Genomic DNA, 17103 nt, shown 5'->3' with positions numbered 1-17103 from the left:
AAAGCTTGGGCTGCTTTTGCCTGACCGAGCCTGTTTTTTCCAGTTAATATGTCTCTTGACTAAGAAATTTTAATATCCCAGCAGTGTCTCCTGTGATGAATTATTAGAGGCAGCAAAATAAATGGATACTAACGGTCTAGTTTTTAGAGATAAGAAGACTCTGATCTCAATAAATAGTTTACAAAACAGATAAATTATGGTATATACAATAAATAAAGTTGACTTTCAAATTCTGTTTCATGAGAGCCCAATTTTTAGTTGAAATAATTGTTTGCAGTGATTTTCCTTATGTTGTATGTCTTTGATCCCTTCAATGAAAGTAGTTATTGAGCACTTATTCATTGTTAGTTCAATGTTAGGCTAGACAGCTGGATCTTGTAGTACCTACATTAAAGCAGAAAAGATTGACACTGAAATAATTACTTAGCTAATGAATTGCCAGCGTAAATTCCAGGAAGAAGTAGAGCGTTTTGTTATTTTATTTTTGAGACCATGCAGTAGGAGACCTGCCCTATCCTGAGAGGCAAATGCTGCATTCTAAGCTAGAAAGATGACTAGGAATAGCTGGTGAGGAAGGAGCAGGGTAGCTGGTGGGCAGGGAGGAGAGGAGTACAGGAAGAGCACTGCAGACAAGGGGAGCAGTGTGCATGCTGTTTTCATGGTTGAGAGGCGGAACACAGCCTGCTTCAAGAACTGGGAGGTAAATGTGGTACTGACAACTTGTCCATTTCCAGTAGTATGCAGCAATTTTTTTTAATAGTGGTAACTTTGTATTTGGCGATTTTTAACTACAGTTTTAAACTTTGGATCTTTTCTTTAATTTGTAAGTAGATATAAATTAGTGATTTTTGCTTGTCTTGTTGTTATCCTTTAATTTGAATTCAAACTTAGACTATTGAAAGAACATACTTTGCCTTTGCCCCTCTTGGTCCTCTCGTAATAATAAATCATCTAATAATTAATATTACATTCTAAAATACTTTTAGTAATATATTTAAACATTTGACTGGTGGTATTTACTTACACTGTTACTCACTTATTTTATACTGTTCGTTGTTGTTTCAAGATCCTATGAATAGACACTTCTTTTTCTCAAGATTTTTCTTAAACCACTTTCTGTTGTTATATAGTAGGTTCCTATAGCTCAAGTCAGTACACTGGTATGCAACAGTGTTAGGTCAAAGTTCATTTCTGGGTACAGTTTTCCTTTATAAGCATAGACTGTGTTCTTTATGTTTGTTTCCTTTCTTTAGCTGTTTCTAAATTCATGAAAGGAAAAAAGGAATTGTGCTTTCCAAAGAAAATGTTTGTTTTTGTAAATTGATTTTTTATGTAGCATCATATGCATCATAGGCGATTTTACTTGGCTAAATTCACAGGCATTTATCTACTCTGTGCCCCAAATTTGAACCAATGTTAAGACTTTAACTTTTGAATTTTGTGTTGATACAAGATTCTTTGCCACCTACTTCTTGTATAGTATATAAATTAATAAAACTTGAAGAAAAATCCCAAGTGTTTTAGTATTAACTTGAAATTAATGTGTTATTTTGGCAGGTTATTCTCGTTCAAGTTAATCCAGGTGAGACTTTCACAATCAGAGCAGAGGATGGGACACTTCAGTGCATTCAAGGTAAGGAAGTTTGTGATAAACATTCGAATCAAAGGATTTGTCCTTTATTATTTTAAGGGAGTAAGACTTTTCTCTGTGTGTCTGCCTGTAATTTTCTGGAATTAAAATATATCTTGGATTTTTCATCAGATAGTTTTAAATATCTATTGTGATACTATTCAAACGATGCTTTTAATGGTAAAGTCTGTATGGGTCCTATTAGGTGTTGCTGAGCAACACATCACAGTTTAGTGACTTAAATTGAAGCCATTTATTATGTTAATGGTTTCTGTGGATCAGGGATTTGGACATGTGTCCTGTGGCTCCAGCTGTCTTATAAAGCTAGCATCAAGATTTGGGGTAGGATTTCCGTCATTCTGAGGCGTTTCTGGAGGTAGAGCTGGTTCCAGGCCCGCCAAAGTGATTGTTGGCAGGATTTAGTTCCGAGAGCCACTTGGTAGGAAGTTTCCTTGGGTTCCTGGCTCAGTGGGCCTTTACAATGGGGGTGGGCAGGAGCAGCTTCTATGTGGCAGGTGGAGTGGCAAGAGAGCAGGTCCAGTCCACACTCTAGGGCAAGTCAACAGGGGCCTGAACACCGGCAGGCAGATCGGGGGAACCATCTTAGAAGACTGCTCACAGTCAACCCTTGGCCCCAAAGATTCATGTCCCTCCCACATGTGAAATACCCCTTTTCAGTATCTCCAGAAGTCTTTGTATTACAGTGTTTTCTAGACTCTATAGAATCTTGTCATCCAAGTAAATTCCAGCTATAAATGAGGCTCCTTGGGTGTAGTTAAATACATCTCCTAGGACACAAATTTCATGTTGTGTCACATCAATTCTTGTTCTCTCTAGTTCACTTTTTTTTTTTTTTTTTTTTTTTTTTAAACAGGCAGAGTTAGAGAGAGAGAAAGAAAGGTCTTCCTTTTTCCTCTGGTTCACCCCCCAAGTGGCTGCCACAGCCAGTGCGCTGCGCTGATCCGAAGGCAGGAGCCAGGTGCTTCCTCCTGGTCTCCCATGTGGATGCAGGGCCCAAGCACTTGGGCCATCCCCCACTGCACTCCCAGGCCACAGCAGAGAGCTGGCCTAGAAGAGGAGCAACCAGGACAGAATCCACTGGCCCGACCGGGACTGGAACCCGGGGTGCACTCCACTGCAGGTGGAGGATTAGCCCAGTGAGCCGCGGCGCTGGCCTTCTAGTTCACTTTGGAAAGAAATTACTTCCATCTTCTGCTGCATATGGAGTTCTGTGTATGAATAATAATCCAGATCTATTGTTAGCCTCTGAACACTACCATGTTGGAAAGCACTGTTTGTAGTAGCTCTTTTTGCCATTGATTGGGAATGTGGGGCAAATGGTGAATTGACGTTTAGTTAAGGCCAGTATTAGGTCACTGATTGGATGGGGATTGCACAAGCAGTCTTATTTTTTAATATCTGGACTTGTTTATAAATACATAAACAAATGAGGAATGACTATATTTTCTTTGATTTTTTTTTAAATTTATGTATTTATTTTGAAAGAATAACAGAGAAAGAAGGACAGAGAGACGGAGATCTTCCATCTGCTGGTTCATGCTCTAGATGGCCACAGTGGCCAGCGCTGGGCCAGGCTTAAGCCAGGAGCCAGAATCTTCATCTGGTGTCCCATGTGGGTGGTAAAGGCCCAAATACTTGGGCCATCTTCCACTGCTTTCCTAGGCCTTAATCAGTCAGTAGATTGGAAGTGGAGCAGCCGTGCCTTGAACCAGCACCTGTATGGGATGCTGATGTCCCAGGCAGTGTTTTTACTATCCAACCACAATGCTGGCCCCTGTTCTCTCATTTAAGCTCCCTGTAGTAAGCTGCATGGAAGCAGTCATTTTTCAGTTACCTTGCATAATAGCAGAGCATGCTGCTTTGGAGTTTCACTGCTTGTTTTTGGTATCTATAAACAAAAATTTAGAACGATATTTTGGAGAAAGGAATGGTTTTAGAGAATCAAGCCTAGCGAGTTTCAGTTGCAGCCAGCCTGAGCTAATTTAATCATTTTATTGATGACCTTTTTTTGCTGATTGTGTTTTTCTGACCCTTGTGTCCCTGAAATTGATCTTTGGTATTCTAAACCTTTTAAAAACAAAAACCGTAGCAGCTCCACTATTGATTGTAGTTTTCTGCTAATGCAGAGCCTGGGAGGCAGCAGATGATGATGGATCAGATACTTGGATCTCTGCAGCTCACGTGGGAGACCTGGGTTGAATTCTTTGCACTTGGCTTTAGTTTCCTGCCATGGCTGCTGTAGGTTTCTCTCTCTCTCTCTCAAATAAAAATAAAATTAAAACAACAACAACAAAATGCTAATCTTTATTAGTGAACAATATGATGAAACTTTAGCTCAAGGGAGAGAGGAAGTAAGTACTTTAAGATAACATGAGATCTAGAATATTCTACCTACTTGAAATACTATAATAAATAGATATTGTCAATATAAATATTTGAACTATAGATTCCTCTTGGTAGCTTTAAAAAATGGTCACTCTAGAAAAACTAGATGAAAAGTGAACAATATAGAAGAAAGCTGAGATTTTCAGTTTAGTAAGAAAACCATTGAGTCTTTGGTGATGGTAACGTTGGAGCTAATGTACTGGCCAGTAGGCTGTGTCCCTTATGACTCGATGTGTATAACAGGATCTGTAAAAGCAGATCACTGAATGACCATATATATAAAATCCACCCTTTCATGCTACCCCAATTTACTTTTCAGTGTCATAAGGAGCACACATGTGCGCGCACGTGTGTGTGTGTGTGTGTGTATTTCTGTGCTTGTATATACTCATCATACTAACCTTGCTTCCACCACTTCTTTTTTCCTTTGAGTCCATGTCAGTAACTGGTACACTCTTCAGGAACTGTTGCAGGCACACTGATCCGTTCCTAGTGGGAGCTTCTATGCTTGCTCCCAACAGTGCTCAGAGATGAGTGACACTGACTGCCATTCAGTGATTTCAGCAATGTGTTTGATTAAACAATATTGGGAAGCTGTTTATCTTTGCCTCCCTTGTCTTTGTTCTCCTCTGAAGACCCAGATACAGCAGTTGTCATTGTTGAGGACATTGGTGGTACTTGGCCTGATGAACTGAAGTGGCACAGGACAGAATGACAGGGGCCAGGACTTGGACTCAAGTGCCCTGCTAGGACTTGGGGAGCAGGGTTCTTTCTGTTTTTTAAATATTTATTTTATTTATCTGAAAAGTAGTGTTAGAGAGAGACAGAGATCCTTCATTCGTTGGTTCACTCCCCAAATGGCCACATGGCTGGGGCTGGGCCAGGCTGAAGCCAGGAGCTGGAAGCTTCTTCTAGGTCTCCCAGATCAGTGCAGGGGCCCAAGGACATAGGCCATCTTCTGCTGCTTTCCCAGGCACATTAGCAGAGAGCTGGATTGGAAGTTGAGCAGCCAGGATCCTTTAGCACCCATATGGGATGCTGGTGCTGAAGCCGTTGGCTTAACCTGCTATGCCACAGCGCTGGTCTCCTAATAGCCTGAGTTCTTTATTGCCTGGATCTGTGGCTTTATCCCAGGGAGGACACCACTGTCTTCAGGCTTATGACAAGAACAAAGTGTTTTCCTGGAGTAGACATTTTGGGCAGGACAGTCTGCAGAGTGAAAGTGAATGGTGAAGACAGGATCTTGGGAAAAAGATGGACACATTGTTAACAAAAGTATAATATTTGAGTTAGGGTTGCACAAGCAGACCATGTGATGCAAGGAGGAGTGGCATATTAATATTGAAGAATATGGTTACCCTGGGAGAAAAGGTTTTGTTTTCATAGGAATGTCCTTGGTGATAATGAAGGAGGAAAAATGCAGGAAACACACAATATGCTGTGAAAGCAGATTCATTTCTAATGGAATATTTCTCAATATTTTCCATGAAGCGTGAATCATAGGTCTTGAGGGGGCCATAGAAAGCCATAGTTTATTCTCTCTTGGAGACAGCAGTATACCTGTGGCATCCTAGACAAGAGATTGTTCTTTCCTAGGCCAGATGATGTTGTATAAAGAACTAATTGTTAAGAGAAAAAAAAGTCTGAGCAATCAATATGAATCCTTGCCTTTGCTTAAATTCAGGAATTAATAGAGGGCAGCTGCAGGTCTTTCTCATTATTTTCATATCCTTGCCTGGGCTGAGGTGCTGGCAATGCAGCCTTCCTTCCTGTCCACACATGTCATCTTTTTGTCTGGGCCATTTTGTGTTCCCTGTAAAGTCCTACAGCCAAAACAAATACTGTGCTTCCTGGAGGGCACTAGGTCTGTCTTGTCAAAGAGCGCTCCCGGCCACTGCCATGCATCCGATCTCTTTGTGAATTCTGGAGAAGCAGGCAGAGGTTAGCACTGCACAGCCTGGTTGTACATGTAAAGCTTTCCATAGCCCTTGACCGAGACTCGGAGTTGGGCAGTGACAGGAAGTGTGTCTCCCCCAGCCCATTCTCCAACTACACAGCCTCGTGATGACTGACTGGAGTCTTGACTGGCTCTGGTGTTACCATCACGGGTGGGGATTTCCTTCCCCTTCCCTTCCCCATCATTTCAGGACTTACTTATTTGAAAGTTAGCGAGGGAGAGAGGGAGAGAGGGAGAGAGGGAGAGAGGGAGGGAGGGAGGGAGGAGAGGGGGAGGGGGGAGAGGGGGGAGAGGGGGGAGAGGGGGAGAGAGAGGGAGGGAGGGAGAGAGGGAGGGAGAGAGGGAGAGAAAGAGAGGTGTTCTGTCTGCTGGTTCATTCCCCAGATGGCTGCAGTGGCCCAGATGCTATCAGGAGCCAGGAACTTCTTTCAGGTCTCCTTGTGGGTGCTGGAGCCTAAGAGCTTGGACCATCTTCCATTGCTTTCCCAGGGCAATAGCAGGGAGCTGGATTGGAAGTGGAGCAGCCAGGACATGAACCGCCGCCAGTATGGAATGCCAGTATCGCAGCCAGTGGCCTTTACCTGCTGTGCTGCAGCACTGGCCCTCTGGTGATTTTTCTTCCACATTTTACTGTTTTGGTGGGAGTTTAAAGTCTCTACAGAGTGTTCAAATTTAAGATTTTTTAGATAATTGAAGTTAACTAGTTATTTACATGTTGAAGTTCTAAAGTCTTTTTCATCTTGACCCTCTCTTTAAATATATATACACACATATATGTATATATTTAAGATTTATGTATTCATTTGAAAGGCTGAATTTACAGAGAGAGAGAGGCTGCGATGGCTGGAGCTGGGCAGATCCAAAGTCAGGAGCCAGGAGCTTCTTCCAGGTCTCCTGTGTGGGTACAGGGGCCCAAGGACCGAGGCCACCTTCTGCTGCTTTCCCAGGAGTATTAGCAGGGAGCTGGATTGGAAGTGAAGCAGTTGGAATTCAACCCAACACCCATATGGGATGCCAGCATCACTCAGCAACTCTACCCATTGTGCCACAGTGCTGGCCCCATGACCCTAAAGTAATACTACACATTTTATGTGTTTCAGGACTGTCATATACAGATTTGGGCCTGAAGAAAATAGGTGAATATCATGATGATGTAAAAAAAAAATTAAAATGCTTAGGAAGCACGATTATTTTAATAAATAATAATATTTACAATTACTGCTCTTAGTTCTTGTCCAACATAATCCAGATATATTTTACACTGATGATTTACTCTGCTAACTTGTGTTCTGTGGATTGAGACCTCAAAATAACTCAATGACAGCAGAATGTGAGGTGGGAGGAAAACTTGAAGGTTAGGGTTCTGCTCCAGAATGGCCTTAGCTTGAGGCCGTTAGAATGTGGAACTTTGTCCTCTCTTACTCATTCTCTGTAAGCCTTCTGTAGCTCTGTGTCCAATTCTCCTCTGCTCCAGTGAGTGTGGGAACTGTATCATTGATGAACTCAGTGGCTCGATGAATGACACCATTGAGAGCGGAGCGGTTCCACGTTCCTGAATTTCCTCATTTGTCTTCCCTCCCCCGCCCCTCTGTGTGTGATTCAGCATCCAGAATGTCACAGGGACCTTAATGCACTACATTTTTTTTTCCCACGTTGGGTACTTTCAGAGCATTTGTTAGACTTATTTAGCACATTAAACACTGACCTTTCATTCTTCCTAAAAATTTTATGACAAGTGTTGGGGAACTCAGGTTGTTTCTTGCTTTTTTTTTTAAATTGTGAAATGACATGAATGGTGTCATGGCTGGGGTTTATAAACTGAAATGGAATGTACTTTCAGAAGCAAGCTTCTATATGCTGTATTCCTTTAATGTAAACTCTGCTTTCAAGTGAATAATTCTGTTTTGCTAACTTAAAACTTGGGAAGAGATCTGCCATTTGTAACTGAAGCCTGCTTCTAATAGTTGCCTTGGCTTAAATTTACAAGCATTTTTTTTTTTTACCAAAAATACTTAGGTGGTTTGAAATGGAAATTATTAATGGATCCTTCTGGATCTTTGCAAACTTTGATTGTATTAAATGCACAATTGATTTAATGACTGGTAGAATGTATTGTGAATGGGAATGTTCTTCCTATTACTATAAGAACAGATTTGGTGAGTTTGTTTTTCTACTTAAGAAACTGCCTTGAAAGCTTACTTCTTTGCCTTTGGAGCATTTGTGGGGATTACTAACAAGCTAAGATGTCATTGTGAACAGTTAGGTCTCACTTGAAAAATATTTCAGAATTAAAAATGCCATGTCTTTTGCCCAGGATAGCCTTAGTGCCAAGCCCATCTTTCAGACTGCGCCTGCGCTGTGTATGGTGAGAATTAGTTCCCATCCTTCCAGGGAGGCCCTGAGCCCAGAGAGTCTGAGTTTCTAGGAAAATCTGAATTCCTCCACCAACTTTTCAGCTCATCCTATAACTGTTAAACGTTGACTTCAAAACAAATGAGTCTTTTACCTCTGTGTGTATTTGCTTTGTTGTTCAGTTTTTTCATTTTCCCATGATGGGATGCATTATTTCCCCATGAAATATTAGAGAAAAAGCCCGTTTAGCTTTGGAATATACTTGATCTTGGAAATATTTGGGGACTTTGAGGGTGAGATAGCTTTTCCCCCACACACAGACAGATGCACAGTGACTTGTTGCAAATAGGCATCTCATGCTGTCCTGATAGGCCTTTTATAGGTCACGGCTTGCTGTGGAGTATCTGGAAGTTTAGCAGCCCGGTGGACACCACAAGGGCTGGTAAATACTTGTGGACCCAAAATGTATAGTCCAGTTTCTGGAAGGGGTGAGAGGAAAACTTTGGATTCTGGGCACAACTGTTTGGGGTTGAGTGCTGGGGTTGAATAAGGTCACGGGACTGGGTTACCCCAAGTGCCAGGCTGCTACTTCCCCAGGAGGTGCTAGGCCCCTTGTAAGGGCGGTACTCAGTCTTTCTGCTGCTTTCTGCCTTTCTCCTTCTGACCTTCCTGGTTCTCTTGTTTATTCTTATGTTTGTTTACATAGTGATGGGGTTTCAAACCATTCGACAAAAACTTTACCCATTGTTATAACATCACTAGACTTTTGCCTTTTCCTCCAGGCAGAATTCTAGTGATTTGATTTGTTAGAAGATGTAAAAGCTAACTGGTATTATGTTTTCAGAGTAAAGGAGCTGTAGTGTGATTCCCTGGTCCCTTCCCCTCTTAAAATGGGGATGCTGATCGTACTTGATGGGATTATGAGATCCATTATGATTGTTATCATCATTGAAGAGTAGTGATGTGTACATCTTTGCTGATTGTTTTCTTCTTGGAGAGAATGCATGATTAATTCTGGGTGATTTATTGTCCTACTTGTGGAAATCAGTTGATGTTCTAGCCTCCATTACATTGCTTATTTATAATCGATTTACTTCTATGGGGTTGCTGGTGATGGCACCAGTTCAGACATTTCAGATGGAGGTCTGTGGGCTACTTTTCAGATATAGGATTTTAGCTAAAACAATGGGCCCACTGTTTCATGCATTTAAAGTAAGTTTTGTTGTAGTTGAGGCTTTGGTTGTAGCTTTTCTTTTGAATAATAGCAGTTAACTCTCACACTCTGCCTGAGCAGCCCTATTCAGACAGGCTTCAACCTCTTATTGTATCCAGTAAAGCAGTTTCTCTGAGTATGCCTCCCCTGCTTTAGGCCTTGCCTTTTACATTTCCATTAAATTCCATTCTTTTAATCTTTATTTAGTACAGCCTGCTCTTAGGCAGTACAAATGGAAAGCAGTAAGATCATATTGGTATGATCATTAAAGGTTTTGGAGTGAGCTTGTCTGGTCTGGAAGTTCCCTGCATGTTAGTTGTATATTATAGAACTAGCTCCTTAATTTCTCTACACTTCAGGTACCTTACCTGTAGAATTGGTATAACACCTGCTTTGAAGGATTGTTGAGCGTTAAGGGAGATACTGTGTAGAAAGCACCAAAAACAAATTTTGAGTTACAGTGAGGGCCCAATAAAGAGCCATTATGAAGCTTTAGGTCTTCATTATGGACAGATACTAAATGACCCTTCCTTTTTATTATCTCTTACTTTAAGGTGTTTCAGAAAGCCATGTGACCTTGAGTTGACAGGATTTTTTACGTATCGTTTGTTTCCATCCTAACACTTCAAAATGATGTATTTAAAAATTAAGCACTAGAAGTATAGCTTCTTTACCCTTTTGCCTCCAGGCTCGTTAAAAGTGATTAAAATGTCATCTCTGGAGATACTGATGCTTGGAGTTCTTTAAATGTCACAAATCTTTGCATGTCAGATACTTCAGCAGAGCAAATAGTGTCACATTACCTCCGCTGTCTGCCACGTTTTATTTCACAGTTTGACGTCTTTTAGTTCTTGCTTTATTCTTTCTTTGTTTTTTACTCTTGTTCTTATTCTTACAACTTGAAATACAAGAGTTCATGTCAGAAGTGACTTTGAAGCAGACTGGATTGAGTTCTTCACCAGTAAGGGTCAAATCTTAGTTGTCTCCATATCGCCATCGTGTCTGGCACACACCAGGCATTCCGAATAAAGGAAAGTCATTTTCTAATATACTTCCCTTAGTCTGTTCAGTCTAGTGTACCCAAAGTGCTATAGAGAAATTTATTTTTCAGAGCTTTGAATGTCAGGGAGTCTAAAATCAAGACACTGGCCTATTTGGTGCCCGAAGAGGGCCTGGTTTCTGCTTCCTAGCCAGTACTTTCTTACTACATCCCAAGATGGTGGAAAGGACCAGGATTCATTCTTGAATCTCTGTAATAAGGGCGCTAATCTCATTCATGAGGTCCTACCGCATGGCCTAATCACCTCCCAAAGGCCCTTGCTTCTAATATTATCATCTTGGCAGTTAAAATCTCAACATTTGCATTTGAGGAGGGCATGCACAGTCAACTGTAGCAATACTGTTCAAGATTCATGAAAAATTCTCTTAGTTAATTCATGAAAGGGTTTTTTTTTTTTTTTTTGGTTTGTTTGTTGTACAGAGGTAGTTAAATGTTATTTTTACCTCAGTTCTTCAAATTAAGATAATTAGTCTTGGAGAACACATTTTGGAAAATATGTTTAAGGCTATTTAATAATAAATGCTACCCTAACTTTCTCCAGACGCTGTATTTTTGTGTTATTAGCAAATACAAGAGAACTTCAAAAAGTTCATGTAAAATGGATTTACAAGATAGATTTATTTAGGTACAAAACTTTTTGAAACCCAAGTATGACTTTTAAAATCTCTGTAGCAAAATAAGTTCACTTTTTAATTCCATATTTTACAACTTTTTGAAGTTTCCTCATATTTTAACTTAGGTGAGTCATTTTACTAATGTTTTCTTGCAGTTAAAGTTACCACATTTATCTGTAATAATAAGCATTCACTAAACTCTGTGTCTGACCAGGAAACACGCACACTTCAGTAAGTCTGGTTACTGAATTAAATGACACCTGGATCATAGTTTTTCCCTTTCCCATCAACAGCGCGGTGAGAGGGGTCTGGGTAGTGGCAGAGGGGTGGGATGAAGAAGCAGGAGGAGGCTTTAGAGATGTCTCAGTTAGGTGACCAATGAGAGCACACTGAAGAGAGTGAGGGAACAGTCTCCATGGACACTGGATAAGCTGTGGTACAATTTCTTTAAGATGGGGAGATGATATGGTCTTTCAGAAAAATGTTTGTCCTTCAACATAAATGAAAGTTACTGAACATTTTGTACTCACTGTCCTAATTGGACAAACATTACTATGAACAAAGAGGGTAAAAGAGCCATACTTTTTAAAAGTGTGTGTATTTGGTTTTGTTCTTCATTTTGAGTATTCCTTCTTTAAGCCATTAAATTCCAAGTTTTGAATTCTGTGAATATTTCAGTGATATATTTATTTCAGAGTTACCATAAGTTGTATTTTTATTCCTCAATTTTAGTCATTGTGTGTTCTATATGTAGGATGATGGGACATAATGGATTAAAGAGAATTCTCAGTGATTTGTGAGGATTTGGAGATAGTTGAGTAAATGGGGACTCTGCTTTTTTTTGTTTGTTTGTTTTGAAGTTTTATTTATTTGAGAGGCAGAGTTACAGAGAGAGGGAGAGACAGAGAGAAAAGATCTTCCATCCGCTGGTTTACTCCCCAAATGCTGCAATGGCTGGAGCTGAGCTGATCCAAAGCCAGGAAGAAGCCAGGAGTTTCTTCTGGGTCTGGCATGTGGGTGCAGGGGCCCAAGCACTTGCACCATTTTGTACTCCTTTCTCAGGCCATAGCAGAGAGCTGGATTGGAAGAGAAGCTGCCAGGACAGGAACCGGCACCCATGTGGATGCCAGCACTGCAGGTGGGGGATTAGCCTACTAAGCCACAGTGCTGGACCCCAGGACTCTGCCTTTTGAAGACTGATTTATTTAAAAGGCAGATTGACAAAGAGGTAGAGAGAAGGATCTTCTACCCACTGGTTCACTCCCCAGATGGCCACAACAGCCAGCGGTTGGCCAAGTAGAAGTTAGGAGCCAGGAACTCCATCCTAGTCTACCACATGGGTAGTAGGAGCCCCAGTACTTGACCCTTCTCTTGTCTGCTGCCTTCCCAGATACATTAACAGCTAGGTTGGAAGGGGAGCATCCGGTACTGGAACCAACACTCTGATATGGGATGCTGGTGTCACAGGCAGCAGCTTACCCTGCTGTGCCACAACACTGGCCCTTGGGGACTCTGTTCTGATCCTTTCTTCTGGACCCATTTAAGCATGGAAAACTGGCCCTGGGGACCGTCTGTATTTGTGCGGTTACCTGCATGACTCGTAATTTTGAGCTCTCTGAATATGCCCTCCTTGTTTCTTGTGTGGTTGGACACACTCTAACTACCCCCTTCTGTGATTTGGAGAGAAAAGTGATTTATCCTCAAGTATTCAAGTCTTTTTGTTTCTGAGTTAAAATGGAAGCATTCCACAATTAAATATGTTATCTTTATGGATATTCAAAATATTGTATTGTAAAGCCCGTGTTAATATCACTTTTGTGGTTTCTTTCTGGCTATAGGAATTTCTGTGTTTTTATTTTAAACAATTTTCATGTATCAGCAGATTATAATTTATATTTAGTATGTAAATAATTTATATTAATATTTGTAAACAACAAGAGGAGGACTAGCATCAGGTGCAGAAGTCTTTGGGAAAAATAGCAGTAGAAACTTGATAAATATATAATCATTTTTCCTAGTATGTCTTCAGGTGAAAATGTTATCCTTGGCTAAAGGACTGACCAGATGGATTTTGTTTCCTATTTTGTTTTACAGTTTTCATCAAAGTGGATATGCTTACCTTATGTAAATGCTGAATTAAGCTCTGCATGTTCATTTCTTTTTTTTTTTTTTAAGAGTTATTATTTGAAAGACAGAGTTACAGAGAAAAGGTGAGACAGAGAGGTCTTCCATCTAGTGGGTCACTCCACAAATGGCTGCAGTGGCTGGAGCTGGGTTGATCCAAAGCCAGGAATCAGGATCTTCTTCTGGGTCTCCCATGTGGGTACAGAGGCCCAAGAACTTGGGGCCATCGTTCATTACTTTCCCAGATCATTAGCAGAGAGCTGGATCAGAAGTAGAGCAGCCACGACTTGAACTGGTTCCCATATAGGATGCCTGTGCTGCAGGCAGAGGCTTAACCTACTAGCCACAGTGCTGACCCTTTGTTCATTTCTTGAGATGCAGAGGCTAACAGTCATCCAGGGTTGGATTTTTGAACATTGACTCGTTGTGTTTTATACTGGGTCTAACATTGTAAATTTTCTGTTCCTGATACATTATGGCACAGTGTGAACCAAACAAGTACTTAGGCATAGCTAGAACTTGTCTCAGGTTGAGGAGGAGCAATCTTCTCAGGTATTGTATTCAAGTGTATATACTTAAATTGTCTTTGAGTGTAAACATGAAATAGTGTAAAAAAAAAAAAGCCAATAAAATATAGCAAAAGCATAGCACTGTACCTCCTGAGTTAGAAAACAAGATCTGAGATTAGTTTGGTTAATTTATTCTTAATGACCAAGACAATCCACTTCTTGGAGTAAAGCATTCGTTTTTTGTTTCTTTATTTGAGAAGCATGAACACATTCATAGAGAATGAAAGAGAGCAAGCAAGCTCCCATTTGCTGGTTCTTTCCCCAAATGCCCAAAACTGTTGCCAAGAGCCAGGAATTCAATGTAGGTCTCCCACAGAGGTAGCAAGAACCCAGTTAGGGCCGGTGCCGCGGCTCACTAGGCTAATCCTCCGCCTAGCGGCGCCGGCACACCGGGTTCTAGTCCCGGTTGGGGCGCCGGATTCTGTCCCGGTTGCCCCTCTTCCAGGCCAGCTCTCTGCTGTGGCCAGGGAGTGCAGTGGAGGATGGCCCAGGTGCTTGGGCCCTGCACCCCATGGGAGACCAGGAAAAGCACCTGGCTCCTGGCTCCTGCCGTGGGATCAGCGTGGTGCGCCGGCCGCAGCGCGCCGGCCGCGGCGGCCATTGGAGGGTGAACCAACGGCAAAAGGAAGACCTTTCTCTCTGTCTCTCTCTCCCTGTCCACCTGTCCACTCTGCCTGTAAAAAAAAACAAAAACAAAAACAAAACACTGTAGTTTCTAACTTTTGCACGGCCAGATTACTGGGAGAAATTAAAATGAAATGTTTAGAAGTCAATGTTCGCTGGCGTTGCGGCTCACTGGGCTAATCCTCCAGCTGCGGTGCCAGCACCCCGGGTTCTAATTCTGGTTGGGACGCCGGTTCTGTCCTGGTTGCTCCTCTTCCAGTCCAGCTCTCTGCTGTGGCCCGGGAGTGCAGTGGAGGATGGCCCAAGTGCTTGGGCCCCTGCACCTGCATGGGAGACCAGGATGAAGCACCTGGCTCCTGGCTTCAGATCGGCGCAGCGCCAGCCATAGCGGCCATTTGGAGGGTGAACCAACGGAAGGAAGACCTTTCTCTCTGTCTGTCTCTCTCACTGTCTAACTCTGCCTGTCAAAAAAAAAAAAAAGTCATTGCCCAGGTTAATTATGCAGAACTGTCATATAGTTTCAGCTCAGGGGAATCCTTGTTTTAGGGAATTAGTGGCACTAGTAGTTTCTAAATCCCAGGTTAATTCTAATAGGCACTGAAGTTTGAGAATCTCTGGTGAACTGAAGCTCAGGAGTGCTCAAGAAACTCTGCTGCTGCACGTTCCCAAGTACATCACACTGTACACACTGCACTCCTGGGCTCTTCATCTTGGGGTAGTCTTTAAGAAGTTACATAGCTTTATAAAGTGCCCAGAGATCCCCCTTTCCTCATTAAACCAAGATTTTTTTTTTCTTATTTTTTTATTTAAAAGCAGTGGCAGAAATAGAGAATGATTGTTCTTCCATTAGCAGATTTACTGTGCAAATACCCACAACAGCCAGGGATGGGCCAGACCAAAGCCAGGAGCGAAGAACTAAATGTAGGTCTCCCATATGAGTGACAGGGACTCAAGTAGTCATCATCTAATGCTTCCTAGGGCGCACTTTAGCAAGAAGCTGTCTTCTATCTGCTGGTTCACTCCTCAGACGGCTGCAATGGCCAGAGCTGAGCCATCCAAAGCCAGGAGCTTCTTCTGGATCTCCCACGTGGATGCAGGGGCCCAAGCACTTGGGCTATCTTCCACTTCTTTGCCAGACCGTAAGCAGAGAGTTGGGTTGGAAGAAGAGCATCCGGGACACGAATCCACATGGGATGCCTGTGCCACAGGTGGAGGTATGGCCTACTATGTGACAGTGCAGGCCCCAAACAGGAAAGTTTTAAAGCATAAAACAGAGGAGAAAGGAAGTGACTCAGAATTTGAAATAAGGAGAACTCTACAGCAGCAGTGATCTGGAGTGGTGTATACTGCCTGCAGGAGCGGTGAAGCAAGCTGTGAGAGCAGTTGAGGTCCGGGAGTGATTCTTCAGTAGCATGGAAGATGAGGGTATACATCATCATCATCATCTTTTTTTCTTTTCCTGTCATGTGGACAGAGGACCATTGTAGAAATTTTGAAGTTTCTTTGGGTCCTGTTTTACAAACCTATTTCAGGGGTCAAACTGTTGATTTTCAGACCAACTTTTTTGAAATTATGGAACAAAACTAAGTTTTCTCATATTCTGTAGGTGAGTTCTGTTTTTAGAGTGGAGTTCATTGATCATTTTTCTTCTTATTGCACCTGTCAAGCTGGTATCAGCAATTAACATTCCTCAGAAGTGAATAGAATGCCAGCCTCCATCTCAGCTGTAACTCAAGAACAACAGGTGCATTCTACCTGTTTCTTGGCTGTACCCAGAGTAGTTAGAATGCAAGTAATTAACCATAGAATAGACTTTGAAGAAAATGAGATTCTTTAGAATTTGAGCCAAAGTGCTGAAAAGTAACTCTGGATAATATATTTAGGAGACATAGGAAATGGCTCAGAAGGAAGGGTAAAGCAGCTTTGCTAATCTTGGCCTCTTTAAATTTATTTCAATCCTATTTCCCTTTGTTGATGCAAATCTTACTGACTGCATCTTCCATGTACTGTGAATTTTGTGCAGCTTTTTATTTTTTAATCCACTTACTTTCACATGAGAGGTCATTGGACTTGAACTCACCCAGTTAAAAAAAATTACTTGATGATAATTTTAATTTTTGTCTTTTATTTTAAGTGAAGAAACCAGTCAGAACCTGGCTCTGAGAAGCGGAGAGTCCTCTGATACTGGTTTAGCTTCCTTTTTTATTCAGTCTGGTTCCATAGGTTAGGGCCTCATTTTGTCGCCTGAAAATAAGATGATTGAAGCAGGTAATTTCTAAAATTCTACCTACTGGCCGGTTTCTCTTTCCTTTCTCATTTAATTCCTTTAGTGTCCTCTGCCATTTACCTGTCCCAGTTTTCATGAAAATACTAAAGCTTCACCTAAATAGGTTCACGTGGGCGGACTTTAAGCGCTTCATTGTCTAGCCTTTTCTGTTTGAAAGTGAAATGTTATTTGAGACTCTTCCTTTAGGTACTACATTAATTTCTATAAAATTTTATTAGCATATCTTAATTTGACTTGAAATAAAATTACTCAGAGTATATTTTTTCT

The 17103-nt window shown here is 41.6% G+C and overlaps 1 protein-coding gene across 7 annotated transcripts in view; it reads left to right on the top strand.

Moving 5' to 3' along the window:
- The window catches only part of FNDC3B (fibronectin type III domain containing 3B), a 362026-nt gene that overhangs the window by 109209 nt on the left and 235714 nt on the right, over positions 1–17103 (top strand). For all 7 annotated transcript variants that reach the window (XM_070072505.1, XM_008266495.4, XM_008266496.4 and 4 more), the window contains one exon: positions 1558–1633. In XM_070072505.1, coding sequence (XP_069928606.1) covers positions 1558–1633 — 76 coding nt within the window. The remainder of the gene's footprint in view (positions 1–1557; positions 1634–17103) is intronic.

This window comes from Oryctolagus cuniculus, chromosome 4 (assembly GCF_964237555.1).
Source record: "Oryctolagus cuniculus chromosome 4, mOryCun1.1, whole genome shotgun sequence".
Classification (NCBI taxonomy): domain Eukaryota; kingdom Metazoa; phylum Chordata; class Mammalia; order Lagomorpha; family Leporidae; genus Oryctolagus; species Oryctolagus cuniculus.
Note: the sequence above shows the minus strand (reverse complement) of the source record. Positions and strands in the feature narration are given on the sequence as shown.